Source organism: Heliangelus exortis, chromosome 5 (assembly GCF_036169615.1).
Source record: "Heliangelus exortis chromosome 5, bHelExo1.hap1, whole genome shotgun sequence".
NCBI lineage: Eukaryota > Metazoa > Chordata > Aves > Apodiformes > Trochilidae > Heliangelus > Heliangelus exortis.
This window is the reverse complement of record NC_092426.1, coordinates 15,835,733-15,857,847: the sequence shown is the minus strand read 5'-3', so window position 1 is coordinate 15,857,847 and position 22,115 is coordinate 15,835,733. Positions and strand designations below refer to the sequence as shown.

The 22,115-nt window shown below is 43.3% G+C and overlaps 1 protein-coding gene across 1 annotated transcript in view; it reads left to right on the top strand.

Moving 5' to 3' along the window:
* Positions 1-1,944: 1,944 nt before the first annotated feature.
* The window catches only part of RIN3 (Ras and Rab interactor 3), a 59,184-nt gene continuing 39,013 nt past the window's right edge, over positions 1,945-22,115 (top strand). Inside the window, exons 1-3 of the mRNA XM_071745746.1 lie at positions 1,945-2,325; positions 17,235-17,421; positions 20,728-20,842. Coding sequence (XP_071601847.1) covers positions 2,279-2,325; positions 17,235-17,421; positions 20,728-20,842 — 349 coding nt within the window. The 5' untranslated portion in view covers positions 1,945-2,278. The remainder of the gene's footprint in view (positions 2,326-17,234; positions 17,422-20,727; positions 20,843-22,115) is intronic.

The following is a 22,115-nucleotide window of genomic DNA, read 5'->3' as shown; positions in this document are numbered from 1 at the left end:
TTCATGAAGTTTGGTCAGTATCTTTAACAAAACTAATTACAAAGCTGAAATTTCTGAAATTCCATATTCTTGAAATTGTGAAAGTGTGAAAGTTTTCACAAAAAAAAACCCCAAAATTATCTTACCTTAAATAATGTGAAACTGAAATAGCACCCCAGTATTGGATTTTTATATTCTGGTTTTTTGCCATTTTTTTCCTGGGTCTTTTTAATAGTTCTTATTTCTTCTTCCCTAACAACATCTTTGCACATGCCTTACACACTCTGAAAACTGGTATTTTGCATTTGCAAAATCTTAAATCTTTGCCTAGGATGGCTGCATATCTGTGTGAATGCAGATTTCCCCTTCCAGGCAGGTCCATGCAGAACCACACACCTTGACTGGATTTTGTCTCAACAAACTTATTTTCCAGCAAAGCAAGGGTAAACTCTGAGTGTGCCTGGTTCCTGCTGAGATGCAGTGGAGGGAAATTAAAACCTTGAGCAGAACTGAATTTATGTAATGCATCTAGGATATTGTTCTCAGACCAACACCTAAGGTGCATTTTAAAGGTGTCCAGCCAGAAAACAAATCTGAAGCATACTTTTTCCTGGGCCTCTGTTCCCAGTACCAACAGAGGGATTCAGAGGTGAGATCTGAGAATCCTGCAGTGAGGGATGAGTAAAATTTCAGTCAACCACTTTGGCTGAATGAGGGCTAAATTCATCATTAAATGAGTTCATCATCGTCTGAAAATGACTATATAAGTTGGAGCAAAGACCTCCTTAATTTAATGGAAAAGAACATCATGACATACAGTAGCTGAAAATTAAAAACCAGACAAGTCAGGGCAAAATATCAGGTGTGAATTTAAACATTATCAACAACTATAGTAAGACACCTTACATAGAAGAGTGGTGACTTTTCCATCCTGCAGCCTTTCAAGTCCAGCTTTTTGACCTTCTAAGATACATCTTTCTAAAAGCTAAATGATAGTTTTTCTAATGTCAACAGAAGTAAGAAAGCTTGATCAAAAAAAACCCTGAGAAAGTGTCTCGTGTTACACAGAAGATGTGACTTGATGATTGTAAAGATCCCTCTGGCTCTCCCTAGCACAGTGCCAGCAAAATTGGCTCTGTGATCTATACTCAGGTCCAGTTTCCCTTGTGCTGATACTCTGGCTGCTGCCTGGCTCTTCCATTCCCACTATGGACTGTGCAGCCCAGTTTCCGTACTCCTAGAAAGCTGGGAAATTCTTTCTCAAGATAAAGGCAGCAAAACGTTGTCTTTATCTCCCTCTCCATTTGTGCAATTACTTTTCTCTGCCTCTGCTTCATCCTTCTGCCTTGTTTTTTCCTTTGTGTACTCTCTTTCTGGAACAAGAGTGCTGCCAAATAGGAGACCCCTCCAGCCCTGTCCAGCAGCCCTCTCTATTCCACAGCTGGTCTGTATTCCATGGGGTTTCCAGTGCAGCAAACATTAATTGACCACTTAAGTAACTCCAGGACAAATGTGCTCTGAGGCTGACTGGAGCTTCTCAGCACAGATAGCAGCCCTTCATTTACTAGCAGTCTTAAAACCTTATCATTAGCTAGTGCTATAACTGGGAATTTTTTTGCAAAGCTGGGCTCTGCCAGCATTATACATTTCATTTTCTCAGGTCCTGTGTAAATATAAAGGTTTCCAAGCTCCATCTGGTTCCAGTTACTCAAGCAATAGAAATACACATGCTTCAGGAATTTGCAGACGGAGACTTACTGCTTTGCTGCCTTATAAAATCCTTTACAAAGTTCACCATGCTCTGTTGCCTTCTGATATACCTGCAGTCTGGAAAACAATTTCTCCTGAAACATAAGTTAGAGAAACAGATAAGTTGACAGTCTCAGGCCCTTTTTTCTAATAAGGTTAACCTGCCTTCCCTGCTAAATATGGCTTTATAGCACACTCACACTCACACACAGACACACACGCACACACGCACACCCTTGACCACCAAAGACTGCCTCTTCCTGAAATCTCCCGTTCATATAAATACAGGAAGTAGAAATAAGAGAGGCTAAAATCAGACCTTCTTGGTAGTTTGCTTTCATTTCAGTGCTTGTTTAGTCCTCTGCCCTCCGATACTACTGAGCCTGAAGCTGGTTTTAAATATCCTCCCCCTGCTGCCCCTTGAAATATCATCTCCAGTACAAAACCTGAGGATGTGGAGGCTCTGCTCAGCGATGGAAAGGGATTGCTCTCTTTACCAAGGAACTCTAAAGCCACTGTGAAAGCAGAAAGTGCCTTAAAGTTTGCTGTAATGATGAAAACAGCAGCAGGAGACAAGGGAGCCAGGGATGACTCAGGGTAAGTCCTGAATCTTTAGTGTCTGCTCATTTTTAATAACTGTCGCTTTCCTTTTCCTTTTCCTTCCTACTTAACAAAGAGCTCTCAGCTGCATTTTCAAGCTGGCTGCTGAGTTATCAGCTACAGGGTCGCAGGGATGTGGCATGATTGTACTGTAACTTACAGTAGTTCCTTTAGCTAACATGCTCCAGCTGAAAGCAAGCTGCAATGCCTTTATTTAGCTTAAATCTTAGCTATTCAAGGAAGAAGAAGGATGGATTCCAACCTGCAGTTTAGGGCAAAGGACAGCTTAAGGGAGTTGTGTGCTTTTGGAAATGTGACGGTTTCTGGGAGGCTTACTGTGTTTCTACTGAAATGCTGAGAAACGGGTAAGGGATTCCCCCATAAAGTGATGGTCACTCCAGCTCCAGCACACTAAGGTACACACAAACTCTTGTCCACAGACTCCCAGGAGACTTCAGATGTGATTTCTGTTAGAAAAATACTCCAGGCTTTCCTTGCTCCTGGCCAGCACCTTGCAGGATTGAGCACTGGGAAAACATACTGGGAGAGAAAATGGGTTTTGACTGGGAGGACAAGCAGCTGCTGGGACTCCAGGCGTCGGCTGGAATGTGCCCAAGGCTCAGTTGTATCATAAAGCCCATGCTGAAGCTGAAAGTTTCTGTTTCCTGTTAAAAACAATCAGGGGAAGATTACCAAGCTACTGAAACGTTTGGTCACCCCCCTTGGAAAAACATGTAATACCAGATACTGAGAGTGTTTCTTATCTGTCTGACACACTTAGCCTGTTTCCTACGAATAAAAGCTCCCAGATGAGTCTGTGATGGGTGCAGGAGAAGCAGTAGTGTAGGAGGAAAGATACAGGATACCTGAGTTTTCAGTGACTGAGTTTGCAGCAAGTCAGTCCCCTTTGACTTGGCGCACACAGTCAAAAAGGGGATAAAATTGTTGCTGACAGGCTCATGTCTCACCATAGCACTGCTCCCAAATGCACACATGGGGTGCAGGGGATGGAGGGAGAACCCTGCATTACAGCTCTCACTGCTTTTGCTTTGTTCAGACGTTTACATGAAATGGAACAATGACACTCCTCTTCCAAGGTCCAGTTCCTCAGTTCCACTTCATATTAAACACTGAGGGACAAAGATCACACGGCCATAAGGAAAAAATTAAAAAATCCAATCCCTGTAGACTGACAAGAGGAACTTAGTAGCTGGTAATCTAAAGAATTTCCACTTTGCAGTTATTCCCTTCCTTTGTGATAGGAAATATGCCAAGTACTGAGAAGCTGAAAGATTTATTCTGGTTATCTTTTTCTCAGATTGTCTGAAGGGGGCCACATGCTTGCCAAGGTTTACTTTCAGCTTGGGGTTGCAGGAGAGAGTAAACATGCCACAGACCCTAGATTTGAACTGTAAATCAAGTGGTTTCAGGAACATTGAATCATGGATGGCCATGATGCATGCATTCTTCGTAAGGTTGTGAGCAAATGAATGATTTAACAGAACATACTTTTATTTCATTAGCTGATTGTCTTTATTTTCAATCTATCTCCCACTCATAAAAAAGAACTTAGATATTTTAAAATAATGTTTTAAGTCATTCTGTTTAAGTACACAATATTGCTGAAGATCCTCAGAATTTAACTTCAGCATGCATACCTCTTGACCCCCAACACATTACAGAACCAGAAACATGCCTAAATGACATTTAGCTAATTTTCAGTTATGGTCAAATTGAATTAGGTCCCAATTTCACAAAGTAAATCTAGATAAAATTGATAGCTTTCAAAAGAGATGATAATATAAGGCAAGCTGCCAATGGAGAATTTGGACCTACTTTTAAAATTCTGTGCACATACACTGCATGAGCAACTGCTGAGATTACACTGTTATTTGCTATAGTCTTCATGTTATTAGTTGGGAAATCTTACATGCACAGAAACTATGAAAATTATCATAGCAATACCCTAACCAACTTGGAAAGTATCCATGTGTCCATTCCTAGCAATGACTGAAGAGTCTGTTCTGCAAGAAATCAATAAGAAGGTTTTGCTGACTTACACCTCTGAAATGGCAGAAAGACACTGGGGAGACATCTGCCTTCAGATTTAGCAGTTCCTGAGGGAGGAATGTGGGGAGGAGTATAGCTAAGGGCTTAATAGAAATCAATCTAGTGAAATTCTTTCAAAAAGGACTTGGGAGAGAAACAGGGAAATTTAACCAGTAATTCTGACCTAGAGTCAGGCTAACTCCTAGGAACGTTAATAAGTGGTGAGATCACAAAACATCTGGAGAAATGTGAGCTGACTGAGCCTGGTGACTGCAGTTTCATGAAAAGGTATATGCCTTCCTTCCAACATCTGGCAAAGGTATGGAGGAGATTATGAAGAGAGCAGACAGGAGTTGAGACAGAGACATAATGTGCAAATATTAAATAGTCCTTTGGGATAATGGCTGCTTCAGGTAGCTGGGATGGGTTACGATGGTTCTCATTTCTGGGGCAGCAGACTGCTTAATGAAGTAATGATTGTGCATATTTTTGGAGAAAAGTCTTTTTGGCACAAGAACCACCATCACAGCTGACAGATTCCATGTGATGAATGTAGATGTAAAGAGGTCAAGCACTGGAGGAATCTAGAAACCAAATAACTCTCATAGGTTCACAGATTTTAGCTTCAATAGGGACTGTTTTCATCATTTAGTCTGATCTCCTGTATAAAGCCTATGAGAGAACACTTTGGTAAGCACCCTATCAGACCCATGCTGAAATGGGAGCTTTTGGATACTTGTTGGCCACAAAAGTTTTCTATCAAATGACTCTGTCTACCCAGGCTACATATTGGTCTCTACAGTGGAGTAATTAAATCTAATGCTAACATTTAGAGGCTTGATTTTTAAAAACTTCCCAGGAGCTGTACTGTATTAAGGACTTAATCTATGATTTGAATCAGTGGAAAAAATCCTGTTGGCTTCAGGATCCAATGCCAAGTACTGCTCAAAGAAAACCTCAACCTTGAACATGGGACATGTGGTATTCAAGTGGAGAAGGGACAGTTCAGGTAGCTGGAAATAGATCAGTGTCATCCAGTCTCTCTACTGTCTGTCAAAATCTGAGGAGTACCCTTTCCAGTCCTGTGGGATGGTGCTTCTCAGGAAGGAAACATCTGCACTCAAGATGCATTGCACCAAGATCAGGATTTTACTGTAAAGATACAAAGGAGATGCTCACCCAAGATACCTGACTTTGTTACATCCAGTGAGGAGACATAAAATCTTCTGAAGTTCATTTAACAGGAGAGCAGGTTTGCAACCATGCTGACTTGTCATGTAATCATTCCAGCCCTCCTCAGTATGGGAGTGCTCATGGGTGCCTTGAGCATTTTATGCAGTGATGCTGGTGGCAGAGCAGAGGGCAAGTGTCCCTCTGTTTGCCAGAGGGCAGACCCCACTGGAAACAGTGCCCCTGAGTAGGGAACTCCTCATCATTTCAGTCAATTTCATGCCGGTGTTCACAGGAATGGGGTCATGCACATAAGCAATATTCTGCTCAGCTCCTCATCTCATTTCAGCTAAATATAAGTTTTTCGCTTCCTGTCCTAAATGGAGGTGTGCTGGTTTCTATTGCTGACTTGCCAAATTAGAAGCAATATAGGCTGAAAAATGTAGACATATCTGTGCATGCATATCTCTTGCTCAGTGTGTACAGGTGTCCATATAGAACAGTGTGTCCTGCACAGCATCTATGAGGGTTATTTTGTGCAAATTGGGGTTGGCTCCATAGCTTACCAAAGCATATGTACATAGTCCAGATATCTCAGAGATTATCTATTTTATAGCATTTTCCCAAATGATACTGGGACCTAAAAGAAATCCATTAGAAAAACAAGCTGCAGCAAGATTCCTTCCCAGAGTTTTAAATGCTTGCTGGCTTTGATCGCTAAGGATCATGGAAGCCGAAGTGTCTTAGTGAAACTAGGACAAAATATTATCCATCACAGGCACTATAATTTTGGATGGGGAGAGGGGGTTTGCATTTGGGAACAGAAATAAATAGTTATTTGGAATAGAAATTAGAAAGAAAAGGCAGCTGTTTGGAATGACTGACCAAATTCTAGTGCAGATGAGTCTGTGAGCAGAGGGCAGGTATGGTCATCAAAACTTGCCCCAGATGACTGTCACATTTTGCCAACAGTATCACAAAGGCATTTCCTGCATGTAGGGAAGGGGGTATTGACATTCATGGTTTCTTAGGTTGCCCTTTGCGAGAAATTACAAGTGAATGACCATGAATCCAGATATTTGAGAAGTCATTATGAGATTTAGAATGGTCCTGTAGGATATTTAATTTGAGAATGAAAAGATCAAAATGATGCCAATCTTTGCTTACCCTAGTTAGATTTCTGCAAATTTTTCAGGAGGTTGTATCTGGACAGGTAAGTGATTTTGTGTGTGTGTGTGTGAGAGAGAGAGAGTTCTTGTTAGTTATTTTATGATGCTAAAAACCTTTAAACATTAATATTCTAATATTTCACAGCCTGTCTGCCTATAAGAGAAACTGTCTGTCTTAAAATCTGCGCACATGTGGTACGTAAGAGATTTAATCAAGGTGCTTTCTTCTCCAGAATTTGCTGAATGAAAGGAGGCAATGCCCTTACAGCCCTGGTGGGGATGTTGTCAGAGCTGTAGGACTTGTTCAAAGCTAGGTCAGTTTACTAGAATTACTAGCCATGGGTTGTAGTGAACATAGTGTGACATTTGTAAGGTGAAATCAATAGGGCTGCCCGTGATTTTGAAGAGCAAAATACTTGAAGAGATATGACTGAGTCCTGTCCTGCGTGCACACCACTTAAATGAGGTTGCACAGCTCTTCTAGGTGAGCCAGCCAGCAATAGAGTAGTCTGAAATTCATGGTTACAGGAGCAGGGCACATCTGTACGGTGAATTGGGAGATGTAAGGGTGCTGGGCACACGCTGGCTTGATGGTGATCCAGCTGCACAAAGAGGAACAGTGGTGAGGAGACAGCTGAAGAGGTGGGCAGGCATCCATAGAAACTACATACCAAAAAATGTACCTATCCTCTGCAAGGATTAAAACCTGGCTGTCAAAACATTTCTATACTCCCTTGCCAGAGAGGGATGCCTGTTGTATGCAGGGTAGAGAAAAGTTGTCTTTGTGCCATGGCTCCATGAGCTGTATTTTCTGCACAGATTCTCAGCACCCCACTCTCCCTCCACCACTCTGTTTGGCATCCACAACTTGCTCTTACAATGTGCCAACCCTATCCCCTCCCCTAACAGAAGGAATCCCTAAAACACAAATATGCACTGGGCTGAATTTGAGCCACATGCTGATGTCAGCCCAGAACAACTCTTTGAAGTTGGAGGGGGATGAGTTCAGGATCCATTCCAGGTTGTCTGCTGCTTGCTTCTCAGAGAGGCAAGGCAAGCTTTCAGCTGGTGTATTTGAGCTGTCAAGTTTGGTGTGTGTGTGAAAGTACATGTTGAAAAGCTGTGGTCAAGCAAGCAGCACTATTTAAGCTGTGCAAATATAATAAAGTTACAAGAATCACCCAGTACGGTAAATATTGTAGCCACAAGCCTTTCATCTGACTGTTTGGTGCCTCTCTGAGTTAGCTAAAGTAATTTCACCTACCCCCAGAAATGAGATCCCCACATCAATATACCCTGCTGGAGTGGTAATGTTAAGGCATTGCTTCCTCCACAATATCAGCTACAAGAGGTCTGGAGTGCTTAGCTTCTCTTTGCCTGCACCCAAAATAGTATAAATCTTTTTGCAAGTGAGGATGATTACTTGAGCAGCAAAGGATTAACAGATGTGAGCATTGCATAGCTGGTTATGCTAGTCACATTTTCCCAAACATACTCCATTAGATGCACACGAGCCAGGGAGTGCTATGGAATGCAGCTCATTTCAAATAGATTAATATATACACGCATATCCGTGTGCCTTTCCCAGACTCCACATCACCTTTTTCCTAAACAGGGAATATATGTATGTGTGAGTAAAAGATTTCTGCTTTCTGCATTACCAATATCTCTAAAAGGGACAAGGCATTCTCACTAATTGTAATTATATTATATGGTTAGTATAAAGCCCTTGTGCATATAAGAGAACCTCATTTGTGTTTCATGAATATCACACCTCCCAACAGCTGAAGGCAGGTATCTGCTATTGCCAATGTAGGAAGGGAAACTGAGGCATGAGATCATGGAGCTGATTTAATTATAGTAGCTTAGATTGTAGTCCAATCCCCTGGATCCTTGTTCAGCAGTTAAGCCCTGGCCTTGCCCCAGACCATCTTTTAGGTTTGGGATGATGCCATGGATGCAATCCAGTTCTCAGAAAGCCTTTTCTTTTTTGTGGATGAGTTCCCTGCTGGATTACAGATCTTAACCATCGTCCTCAGGGTTTACACAGCCTTCACAGCTGAAGCAAGAGAAGCAGCAAAAGTGAAGTGTTGGGAGTATGTGCAGTGGGGTCAGGCACTGCCGTTTTTGCAGTATCCTGCTACTGCCATGGATTAGGAGGAGCATGAAAACACACCTCAGAGTTGTTCTCCAAGGCGGAGATGCAATTCTGCCTCAGATAAGGGTCCTGCAAAGACTGGGGCTGCTGGTATTTGCTCTAGGTGAATCACCAGGGGCTGTGGCTCAACGTAGCTCAGGTACACCCCTCCTGTGGCCCTTTGAAGAAAGCAAGTCTTGAAGTTTCTGTCTTGTAAAGGAGCTGCTGGGCAGAACTGGAAGCAGCTGCAGCCCGTTGTGAACTGAATTGCATTTTGTGCTGCTCTGCAAAATTCACCAAGGAAACAGAGAGTGAAAAATAGGGGACTCGGGAGACTGACAGTTCTGCTAGCTACCTGCAACTCTGTTCTGCAAATCTCTAGCAGACTCTTTGGCAAACGAAAGTTGTCCCACGTATTTGGCTAAATATCAGCCCAGGGTCTGACTTTTCATCTTCCTTGCCAAGAATTTTTCTCTCCTCTTTCCATTTTTTTCCCCTTGAATTCTCTCCAAGGAATTTGTCACTCCTGATATCCTACACAAAAACAAAAACCAGGCAAAGCTCAGAGTGTCTGCTGAATCAGCAGACAGGAAAGAGCTTGGCTTTGGATGACTTTCTATTCCCTCCAGAGGACGGATATGGAGCACAGGACGTCTTGGTATAATTGCACACTGAACTCCCATTCTAATCCTCTCTAAGCTTTAGGAGTTGGTTTTAGACTGGATCTTGTTGGTAACCTTTACAGTCAAAAGGGAAAGTGTCTACATTACCCTCCCAGCAGGGATGGGTCCTCTGGGCTGGGAAACCATGGTAGACATTGCCGGAGGGGCACTGTGAAGGGCAGCCCCTAATAGATGGGAGGAGTTAGTGCCTTGGCCTGGCATCCTGGTAATTCCCTTTGCAATTAGACCTAAAGCTATCTAGGTCTAACCTGGATTCACCCTGCTTCAGGTGTTTGACTGTTGTGTCCCCTCTAGGAACCTGTGCACCCATGAAGATCTCTGATCTTATTGGTGAAGAAACAGGTCCAGGGTGACTGGTGCCAGTGGGCTCAGTCCAAGTCAAATATTTGTTTATGTCTCACCAAGTCAGAGAACTATTTCCAGCACAAACCTTCTTCCACTCTCCTGCTCTCTGAGTCAGATTGCCCAAGGTCAGACAAAGAGGTGGGAGCATGTGCAGCACTAATGGTTTGGAAAGGACATGACCAAGGCAGAGATGTTATGAATCGTCATAAACTGCTGTGAAGCCCCAGCCTTTGGCTCATAATTTATTTACATGATAGTCCTGGTGACCAAGTGACCATAAACACTGTTAAATGAACAAGCTTTCAGTTCCAGCAATGGTTTAGCTGGGTCTGCAGGAGCTGAGAGACTTGCCTGGCTGCCTGGCAGGTTCTGCAGTCACACGCTGAGCTCCCAGCCACTGCAGGGACATTTTGGCAGCTTCTAACACTGCTCCGCTAACTCGTCCTTTGGCCCCAGGCTGAGCCAGCAGCACAGGAAGATGAGGACCATGCCCACCCACAGGGTATGTCACTCAACTCAGCCCAGCAAACTAGAACACCTCTCATCTTTGTGTCAGGGAACCATGCCCTTTCACTGCCTTTCTGCATCCCTGAAATACCCCAACAAGCTTTTTCCTAGTTCCTTTCTCTGACCTTGCCTCAATGTGAGCGCAGACAGGGATCCTATCAGATCATAAAGCAAGAAATATACACATTTTCTCCTGTGCCTATTAAAGGGTATATGCTTTGAGGAGTATGAAGTTGCTGAAGTAACGATGACAAAGAGTAGGTTTGAAGATTTAGATTTGGGTTTGTTTTTTTATTGGCAGCATCATGTATTGAAACGCGTTCACACTGATGATGGGAGGAAATCTTACCCAAAATACTAATGTGTAAGTCAGTCTGCAGATCAGTGACTGAATGACTGGTTTGAAGACCCTTTGCATGGTGCCTTAATGAGAGGGCAGACTTCAGAGAGCCTGTGTTCTGATTCTTGAGATACCACAGGATTAAAAATTCAGTGGATTTATTTCCCTTGGCAAAATGGCCACTTCTAGTTGCAAATCATGCCTGAGATAAATATTTGCAGGTATTTCTTAGAAGAGGGGAAGGCTGCTCAACTTTATGCAGGTCCATGTGGTTAGCACCTCATATCTTGTGTATCTGCTGTCTACACTAAATGCAGAGCATGAGGAAAGTCATTGCTTTTTATAACTTGACTGATGTTTCTTTTAATATTTTGCCCAGGGTTTTGACTCTGACACATCATGCAGCTTCAAATAATTTTTAATATGTAGGGTTTGAAACAGAATGTTTTTATTTAAGCAAAACTACATTATGTTATTAATTCTTACTGAAGTTTGAACTGGGGAGTGTCTCCCTACCCTTAATTTTCCATTTCCCCTTCCCCTCTTTGTTAAGTGAGTAAATTACAGAAAAGCATTCCCCGGATTTTCATTCCTGTCTTCCTTCCTGGCCAGATGAGCTGGGAAAGGGCAAAACCCTTGTCAATAACCCTTCCTCTGGAGTCAAACCAGGAGTTCTCTGGGCTTTCAACACCTCAGGTGTTTTTCAGAGGCTCAGAACAAACCCAATTGTCTCTGCTCAGCTGTGGGCCCTGTTAGTGACTGACAGCAGAGGCCGAGGAAGGGGCTGTGACTTCCTTATGCTCTTACAGCTTAGGAAAATGTTTCTGTTCTTCTAAAAATTATTTTATGGTTCCTGCACCTCACAAGTCTTCCCAGAGAAGTTAAAGTAGAATTATTCAGCAAACATTTTTATAGCTTTTAGTCAAGGAAAATGTACTTTCTTTGGGTCCTCCAAACTCGGCAGAAATTACTCCTGGCTAGGCCTACATTTCAGAAGCTCTCCTCTTTCCATTGAAAGGCCCTTGCAGAAAGTATAGATTATCCTCTTCCTTGTACACTTTGATCCCTTCCCATTTTTCTAATTCTCTGTTTTATGATTAAATGGATCAAGAAGTTTACAGATGATGGAATTCTCCCTGTAACTTGGTTGCATGCAATGCCTCGGTTTCTCCAGCTCTTGGAAGAAAGAAATGAGAATCCAGCAAGGCTACCCAGGCCAAGTCAAGAAAGTAAATTAATCCTTCTCCTCCATCTTGGGTTAGTTTTATCTGAACTGATGAAGTGAGCAAAGATGGGCTGGTTTATGAGCACAGTGAGAAGGCATTGAGAAATGACCATATCTAAGATGGAAGCAAAATAACACTTGATGCCCTCTAGCTGAGGCATGGCATAACTTCCCCCCCCAGTAAACTGAAAGTAACAGCAGATGTATTCACATGGGTCTGAACAATGAACACATGGGTTAGACTTCTAATTAGTCTAACTGTAAGCAATATCAAACCCAGGAAGGCATAGGTCTGTGGAGCAGAGGTCTAGCTGACAAAAACCTTGTTGCACTTCTTTTTGCTGATTCTCATGTAACTGTGATTATTCCTTCTCCGATGTGCTGGGTTCAGGACATAATGCTCTTTTCAGCAGGAAGGTTACTATGAAAAAAATAAAGGCCAGAGAGATCTGCATCTATCATCAGTGACACAGAGACCTGCAACCAAGTCCAACTGGACTGGTTGTGACAGAGGATGTAAGACAGGGCTGTGAATTTTCTATTTGTCTTTTACTCTCAGCACCATCATCTGATCCATCTCCCTGAAGTCCCATGCTCCCCACTCTCTTAGCTACACAAATTGCCAGCACTGTCCATCCACTTCCACCAGGACTGGTGTGTCAGCTGAAGCAGCTTTTGTCTTTTCCTCCTGCCTCATGTGCTCCTTGTGAACTGTGTTGGTGTGCTTGAAGTATTTCCACCTGTGAGCTTCATTATACAACCTGGCTTGTCCTGAGTGGTATTCCTTCAGGTACCAGGTGGGTTTGGTGCAAAAAGTTGTTCTTCACCTGGTGCATGGAGCCTGTGGCCACTTGTCTGTCTTTCACTCTCAGTAGTGAGCCATCTGGCACAAATTTTAAGACCTGTGGTGCTTGCTCTGCTATAAATCAAATATACCAAAGAATCTCTTTCCATTTGGGAAGCACAGCAAACCCTTGCTCTTGCTTTCTCGATATAATATTCAAGGGGAGGAATAAAAGCAACAAAATACAGTGATAAAATACCAGCTTGTAATTCTTAGACCTGATCTATTTAAACAACATTAATGCCCTCAGTATTTCCATATCAGTACACTATAGATTATTTGGTTTCCAACCTATGATTCAGTTTTAATAAAACCTGACATGTCTTCTCAGAAGTGCTCTGGTGACAGACAGAAGCTGCAAATATGTGGGTGTGATGAGGATGAAGGGGGCTGAGATGGTTGGAAACTCTGTCCTAGCTCATCTGACAACCCCTGCACACAACTCCTCTGTCTCAGTTGCTTCGGAGAAGTTCAGAGTGACCAGGCACAGACACAGTACAGCCAGGAAGTCCTTAGCATTAGCAAGTTTGGGACAGTATTTCTGAAGTCCCTTGCAAAGGTATGCCCAGGCCTGCACCTGCATGAAATTCAGTAGATTATATTATTCCCTTGCAGTTCTGATTTCTGGCAAGTGTGGCTCTTTGCTTCCAAAGCAATAAGTCATGGTGGTGTCATTTCTTCAGTGTGCATTCACTGTGAAATAATTCAAATCACCATTGTCATTATTATTATTTCCAATCAAGCAGCCTGGTACTTTCTGCCAAATTGGGGCAGGTGTGTGAATGTTATCACTATGCAGTAAATTAATTTGTGTTGCCAATCAGGATGCAACACACAGCTCCCCACATCCCAGCTGAATGCAATTTAGCAGAGTGGCTGCAGGATTTAGAAGTATTTTGCAATAAGAACTTTCAAAAAAAAAGAAAAGCAGGCAGCTCTAGGGGTGACTTTTTAGCTTCAGATCACACCTAACAAAAAGGAGCACCTGCCTGTATCAGTTAAAGGGTTTTGCAGGACTGTGGGAGAAAGGGAGTTAGACAAATAGCAAGTTATTTCTGAAAAGTCTGAGCTTAGAAATCATCTGATGCATGAATTCTGAGTGAGGGAAATAGCAAAGGCCAGCTGTTCACCATGACAGCCTCACAAATCCCTTCATTTGGCAGCACAGCAAGAACCTGGGAACTGCCTGGGCTCCATCCTCTCTGCGTAGCTACAGAGCTACAGCAGAGCCAGATTAAATTGCTGGATTAAGCACTCCTGTAGCCTGGCATCTGGATCTTGGTGACAGCTGTGCCCAGGACAGAGGTCAAGCATCGGTGCCATAACTGCGTCAAGTGGTGTGTCACGGGTCACAGTATTACAGCTGGAGGAGGTCTGTTAGGTCCTTCCCTCCCATTTCTTAGCCAGCACAGCATTTGACTCAGTAAAGTGCTTGCTACTGCTCTAAATATGGCATTTTGTGAGATTTGGGCAATGCATTCCTCTTTCCCTTCTCTTGGGAATTTATCCATCATCTGTCAGGAAGCATCTAGCCTGCTGTTCCCCTGTTTTAATATTATCCCCCTAATGACTTTTCTTGACTTTCCTTTTCATCAGATCCTTCCCTTTCACTAACCTGTCATTTCCTCCCCTTGTGCAGTTACTCTAGGCTGCTTAATTCCTTCTGGGCTGGGCTGGCTTTTGAGAGGAGGACACCTCACACCAGGGCTCTCATCCCTGAGGGCCCTCAAAACACTGGGTTCCTGTTCTGCCAAAAAGCCACTGGAATACCCCATATGCTCACAGTTTGAGATGTTTCCATTAAGACAAGTATGTCTGTGTTTGGAATTATTTACTACTTTTTACCCATTCTCTAAAACTTAGATGATGGTCCCTACATGCAGCCAAATGCTCTGGAAGTTCAGTTCCTTTTCTTCACTGCTCTTGTTGCCAAACCCACACTGCAGCTGTGAATGAGGCTCCTTCCAGACCCTGTGCCTGTCAGAGGGAGCAGAGGGCTGAGTGCCTCTGCCTGCATCAACTCTTGGGTTCCTCCATGAGGAACACTGTGCCCGTGCCACTGTATGTCTGGTGCTCACCAGGTCCAAGCTGCTTTGTATTACTTCCTTGCCTTCATTGACACCCATCAGTTCCCTCCAGGTAATGCAATTGTTGTGTCACTGCTTTGCTGGCCTCTTCCCTTTTGCCTTACATGATAAGTGGACAGTGAAGTTCAGCATCACTGGAGTTATTGCAAGGCATGTCACCTTCTGGTGCTGCAGAAAGATGGTATCAGCAGTGGTCTCTTTTTGGTCTAGGAACACATCATTAGCAAAGCCAGATTCATGTTGGTGTGACTAATTTGGAGAGTAGCTTTTTCTAATAGTGTTATGGAATATTTCGTGATAACTCACCTTTCTTTTCCTTCAGCTCATTGCTTCTTTCCTATTACTGAGCACGAATGTTGCCATCCAACACATGCTTTCCTTTCACATGGTTACTAGACGTTTATTTTGGTTTCTACTGTAACAAAAGAAACCAAGAGATAAATCAGCTTAACTTCCAAATGCTACCCTCCACTACTTTGTTCTCTATGTTCAAATTATATTGTTAAAATAATATGCTATCTCATCTGAAAGAAATTTTCTCACCTGTGTGACAAGCTGGGCTTTTATCACAAATGAAGAAAATGTTTAATTTCTTTCTATTTGCTTTTTAAAGTACAGTTCTCATTCTTGCTGCCTTGGCTATGATCTCAAAAATGGATTTATTAAAATCAAGATCCTGTGGACTAATATCCTGAACAAGCAATTGGGATTGCAGAGGGACATGTATTTTCTAAGGAAGATGTTCCTGTAGGGTTGAAAAAGAAAAAAAATGTACTGAAAATAAAATTTTACTGTTGGTTTTGGGATTTGAAAGGCTATTTTTCTAAAAAAGAACTGTTGGAATAAGCATGCTGTGTTAGGTTAAGCCTTTGAAGAGACTCTTTTAGCATTTTGTCTGACCTTATTTGAAATGTACTACTTGAAGATCTGTATCATTAAAAATAAAAGGAAAAAGAAAAATACTTGAAATGACACCAAATTAAAAGTTAGAGTCCTGCTCTTTTCAGCATGATTTTGATTTCTTACATACTCTTTCTTGAGAGTATGCACTGAGACATAAGATGGACACCGCTGACACATGGTACTGCAGGTCTCTTGTCACTCAGCATCTCCCACACATCTTTTTCTTAAGCTTCCAATTATGTCTTTAGGACTTGCAAAAATGACAAATGTGTCAGGGAAAAAGAGGGGAAAAAAATCTTAATTTCATCCCTCCTGAAGTTCCCTCTGGTGTCTCTCCACATCTACTGTGCTCCCGCCCCTTGCCCTCCCCTCTGTCCAGAGAAGAGTTTTGCTATGTCTGTCCTTTGAGTCTCATCCTGCAGGACTTGCTGGGTACTGCTGAGAAACCCAGGGCTGTTTGCAGGGCTGCACTCTGAATTATTCTCCTGATGTGGTTCAATCTTTGAGAATCAGCAAAAATTTCTTATCTGTAGCGTGTAACTTGGTGATGAATGCATCCTAATATCCTCCTAGTCTGTGAATGACAATGGAGGTGTCCTCCATTTCCCCCTCCCCATGAGCAGCTGGGGTGGGCATCTCCCTGAGAGCAGGGCTGGAAGATGTCTACCTCTGCCACCAGTGCAGAGTTGTCAGTGGAGATGGGGAGCACACGGGGTGGTTTTTAAACAGTGAGGTGTCCTAGTCTGCCTTTTGCAGGCTACCTAAGCTGGGTACAGAGGGTGGCTACCAAAATGTGATAGCAGCTGATAGTGCCTCTGGCTACTGCTGGCAGCCTTTTTCCAAGAGGCTCTGGGAGTGGGGTGATCCCACGCCAGTGCCCATCACAGTTCTTGCATGATCAGAGAGGTGCTGACAGTGTCATGGGGCAGGGTGAGCTGCAGGCTGCCTGGCCCCAGGGTGCCTCAGACACTGAGAGATGCTGTGGCTCTCTGTGTTCATATTCTCATCTGCTGGAGAGATCTGTGGACCCTTTTCTCTGCTACAACGCTCCCTTTGAAGCCATGAAACATTACTCTGACCCTTCAGCTGGAGGATGGGTCCAGAGGACAGGCTGCCTCTGTGCATCCTGTACCTCTGTCTCTGGGTACCTGTGCTTAGGCAATGTACACAGATGAGCTGAAACCAACAGACATCAGCACAAAGCACCCTGCAAGCCCGTGGTCTGAAACCCAGGCATGAGGCTGTAGTGCTCAGGATGGGGCAAATCTCTCTGCTGAGGCCTGTGCCCCCAGTTTGCCTCTCTCATAGCAACGTGTCTGTGGGCTGACACCCCTCGAGGAACTTGAGTGTGTAAGTGGCTCAGTGTGTGCCTGTGTGTTTGCACTTACAGTCCCCAAGTTTTCCATTTGCAGTTCTTCTTACAAGAGATTCCTTTGCTATGTTTCAGCCCCATCAGAGATACTGACAAAGAGGGAAAAGAGACACATCTCTGTCAGGCCATTGCCTCGCAAAACTGCCTCCCTCTTCCAGGGATCAGCATCCTTGACAAACTCATCAAGACCTGTCCTGTCTGGCTTCAGCTGAACATGAACCAGGAAAGGGCTGGGGCAATACTTGGCAAAGAATCAGCAGGGGTAAGTCCAAAGTAGTTTCAGTTCAGACCACCACATTTCCTGTCCTTGGGGGAGGTGGTGAGGAGAGCAGCACTTTTTTTTTTCATATAGAAACAAACATATTTAGCAGACTATGCTCTCTGTTTCCATTAGCTTTTGATGCTTTATCCCCTTAAAGTGGCTCAAGACAGGTATAACAGCTTTGAGGAATCAAGAAATCTTCCTTCTGGTTTTGTTTACTGAGCATATAGATTCATGGAGATTCCTCCCCATTCAGAACCATACCTGTAGGTATGTTGACCATCTTAATTTTCAGCAGTAGAAAATAACTCCTGAAGAAAAGGCCCATAGATTCTGGGAGCTGCCAGGTGTATTTTTTATTGCAGTAATTGGTATCTGCTCCGTATAAGCAGTGTTAGAAAATGGCCGACTCATGCAGAGCCCAGAGCTTGCTTAAGGAGAACAGCTCTGTAGGAAAGGGACCTCCCCGTTCCTGGGGTCTTGGAGGTGAGGCATGGCAGGGAGTGGGTTTCCTACTCTGGGGTGGGGACAGATGCACATGACTTGAGGCAATGCTCAGCACAAGGGGAGTTCACTCACTTCTGCTCAGAGGAGGCTTGGGTCTGTCCCTTACCTGAGTCAGCCTATCCCAGGGGTAAAAGCTTGGCACAGCCAAGTGGCAACCTCCAGTGGAACTCACCTGGCCAACCTGGACTGTGCAGCATGCCCCACCCTAAACCAGGTGTTGGGCAAATTGTTCTCCTTGTTTTGCTGCACATACTGTAAAGAGAGTGAATGTCCCTGATACAGCCACATGTGTCCCCAAGTACATGTACAGCTCAGAAACCCATCTGAAGAGCCATGGTCCAATTTTAGCCTTTGGAGCCAAGCAAGCATTTGGGCCCATCAGGAAAACAGAAGTGAATAATTTCCAGGTTTCACTTCTCTCGATGCTTAAATTTAAGTTCTGACAGAGCACTTGACCAATGGAGTGTGAGACAGTGAAGTCTGAGGTCCCAGGTCCCAGTACTCTCTTGAGGTGGATTAAAAGGACTGTGCTACCATGTGGGTGGTAGAACCTGGGGAGGGGAAGGCTTCCATGGCTTTTTCCTGCCTATTATAGAGAAAGTGGGAGATGCCCTGCATTAGAAATAAGCCTGATTCAGACACACATCTGTTTGCCATGCATTTATTTGGATTTTTCTCTGCTCTGCTGGTGGACCAGAGCCTGGGGGACCATGAGCCTGCTCATTCATATGAATGGCAGAAGCACTGTGTAAGGTTATGAAGCTGTCCCAAAGCACTATGTCTAGCACGAGTGCTTCAAAGTGATAGGAGATGCCCTTATGACTGGGACTCATGCAGAGAAAGGTCCTGGCTTTTAGAAAAGCTTTCTTTTTAATTCCTCTGTCCAAGAAATTAATGTTTGCTTGATATATTTCCACTGCGTTTTAAATCATTAATCATTTTATCAACCCACCCTTCTTTTTTCTGGTATTAATATCCAGACTGCATAACTAGCCCATTTTTAAATTCAGTTTTTATAAAAATACCTTGATGCTCTTCTGCCAAAGCCTGCTATGAGAGAACAGATAAAGGTGAAGATTACTTGTCTTTGTATCTGCAGTTTAAAGGTACAAGCTAAAAATACCCTTGACAATGAGCTTTATTTAGACACACACTTACGAGCTCACACAATACAAACAATGAGATTTTTTTTTTCCTTTCTCTTCTTTTTTCTGCCTTTTTCCTTTCCCCCCCCTTTTTTGTCTTCTATCTTTGCTTCCTTGTTTCTTCTTTCTGGTTTCTTTCCTCTTCCTTCTTTCCCCTTTTTCTTGTTTTTTCTTTTCTTCGTAATTTCATTGGTTCCTTTGTGGGAGCCAATAGCTACAGTCAATAGCTACACTGTTTCCAACTCAGGGACCTCTCATCAAAGTGTATGATTACCTGATGGGAGGAAGTACAGAAGATTTAGACAGACCATTCTCACTGGTATCCAGTGAAAGAATACGGTGTGGTGGGCATAAATCAAAACACAGGAAATTCTGGTTAAACGTTAAGAAACATTTTTTACTGTCAGGATGATGAAACAGGATGCCCAAGAGGCTGCAGAGCCTCTATCCTTGGAGATAACAAAAACCTGACAAGACACAATTGTGAGTGACTTGCTGTAGCTGATGTGTTTTCAAGCATGGGATTTGGACTAGATGGTCTTCAGAGATTCCTTCCAACCACATCTGCTCTGTGATTTCAAGACCAGTCAATAAATTTGAAGTCAATGCTGCCATTCAGAGGGATCTTAGGCAAGATGAAGGGACAAGACTGGCAGAAACCTTCTGAAATTCAACAAGAACCAAGGCCAAGCATTCCCCTGTAAGGCAGGCCCCCAGCAGGGGGGGTAGTGAGAGCTCTGGAGGTGTAGTGAGAGCAGCAAGGTGAGCACACACATACTGAGGAGAAGCTGTGGGAACAGGGTTTGTTCAACCAGGAGGAGAGACAGCTTTGAGGGGATCATGCAGCTGCTGCTCTCTGGTACCTACAGGGAGGTCACAGAGAAGATGGAGCCAGACTGCTCAGCACAGCATGGTGGGAGGACAAGAAGCTACATATGTACATTGAAACCAGAGGGGTTCAGGCTGGGTACAGGGAAACACTTTCTACCTCTGAGGACAGTAAATGGTGGGACAGGCAGTCTGGAGAAGTTGTGCAGCCTTAGAGGTTCACCAGATTTGTCTGGACAAAGCCCTGAGGAACTTGGTCTGTCCTCATGGTTTCAACCAGCAGGTTGGATGAGAGTCCTCCTGGGATCCCTGCCAGCCTGAATAATATTCTGGTCCCACAGAAAAATCTCTGCCATGAGACAGAGCCTTTGGCCTTATGTCTAACTTGTGGACACTTGAATCCTTTCCCTCTCCATGACTTTCTTGCTTTAGACCCATCTGGGATATTCTAGGGTGAATTATCTGTGATTTAAGGCACTTCTGTGAGGAGGATCTCTTGACAAATTATGAGTGCAGCTTTATACTCCCCAGTCAGTGAAATAGGTTGCCTTAGGCTTAGGTGCAACACCAGTGATAGATAGAAACTTTGTTGGTTCCCTCACAGGTCTGAATTTTACCCAGATGAAACAACTCCTTCATTCTTTTTTTTTTTTTCTTTTTTTTTTTTTTTGCCATGTAAAGTTCATCCAAGTGGAACAAAGCTAAAATAAGATCATTTGAAGGTGGATTATACTGATAAAATTCTTCACTGCCAATGAACAAAAATAACATTCAGAAACTCATATTGTATAACTAAGGTCTTGATTCCTTTTTCTTTTTTTCTCAGATATTCTTGGTTAGGAAAGAGGCTAATGTGAAAAACATGGTCCTTGCAGTCTGCCTGCCAGTGCAGAATGAGGCTTCCAGTGTGCTGGAGTACAACATTAAAGAAGAAAAATCAAGTAAGTTCTTTCCATTTTGTAGTCTTGCTCTGACTGTTGTACTGAATTCTCTTGTGATCACCTTTATTTATGTACTCACTTGAAATGAGCAGGTTGCTCTTGGGACCAGCAGCAGATCTTGCTTTTATGGTCTAGTTTTGTTAATATTTCCTGCAGCTGCTTTACCTCAGCTCCCCTGCGGTTCTTCACCTTGTGTTAAAACTTACAGTCTCACAACAGGAAAATAAAACACCTCCAGAAGAGCAGGCCAGCACTTGGATCAAGCAAGAGGAACAGCCTTGCACCAGGTGCAAGTCCTGTGCAAAGTGCAAGGCACTGACAGACTGAGCCTTGTTAACTCACTGACCCTGTTTCTATTTCTGCCACTGAATTTGGGGCCTGCCAGGCATCTACATCTGCTACATTCCATTTTCATGCATCTCATACAGTCATATTGAACAATCAGTCTGCTTTCAAGACTGTTCCTGGGACACAGATGAGTCTTGGGGCTGGTGGTATTGGTGCTAGTTCTGATCCAATGACCAGGTCTGCCATGAGCAAGCAAAAATTAATTCAGTTCACAGTCAGCCACATGTGATGCAGCCCTTGGTGCAAAGTAATGCATACTATTTCCACTTTCCAATAAATATTTGTAAGCACAGGAATTTTAGGGTAATCACAGGAATATGCACTTGAGAGAGTTCATCAAAATAACTTCACACAACTTATTGATATGAATTGATCCATATCCCCTGCTACTGAGCTCTTCCCTGAAGCCAGCTCCCTGGGGTATATATTTTACTCTCTGCTAGAACACTTGTGTTTCTGCTGATCAAGATTGTGACTTATTTCTTCCCCCTTGACAGCAACACATGGTCAGTGCTCCTGCATGAGAGCAGGAACAGCAAACCTTTTGCCACTTCAAGTGTCCAGATTAAGAATACAAGGGCAAGGGTTAGCTGCAGGGTTAAGGAACTTTTCTTTATTTAGTTATTTGACATTCACCTAGGGCTTAGGTTTTGCATGGTGGTGAATTGGGTTTTGATGAAGATTTTCCTTTGGATAGGAGTTAAAAAAATGAAGCCTGCCATCCTGAAAATGTCATTTATAGAAATACTGCTTCTTGACTTGTGTCCTGTGCCATAAAATGTGTTTCTCTGAGGAGAGGCAAAGTAGAATGTGGTACAAAAAATTCACTCTGAGCTAGCGTTACTAGAAAGATTTTTGTGCCATGTTTCTCAAACATGATTCCTGTTTCTAATTTATCACTAACTCAACACAATGAATATAAGGT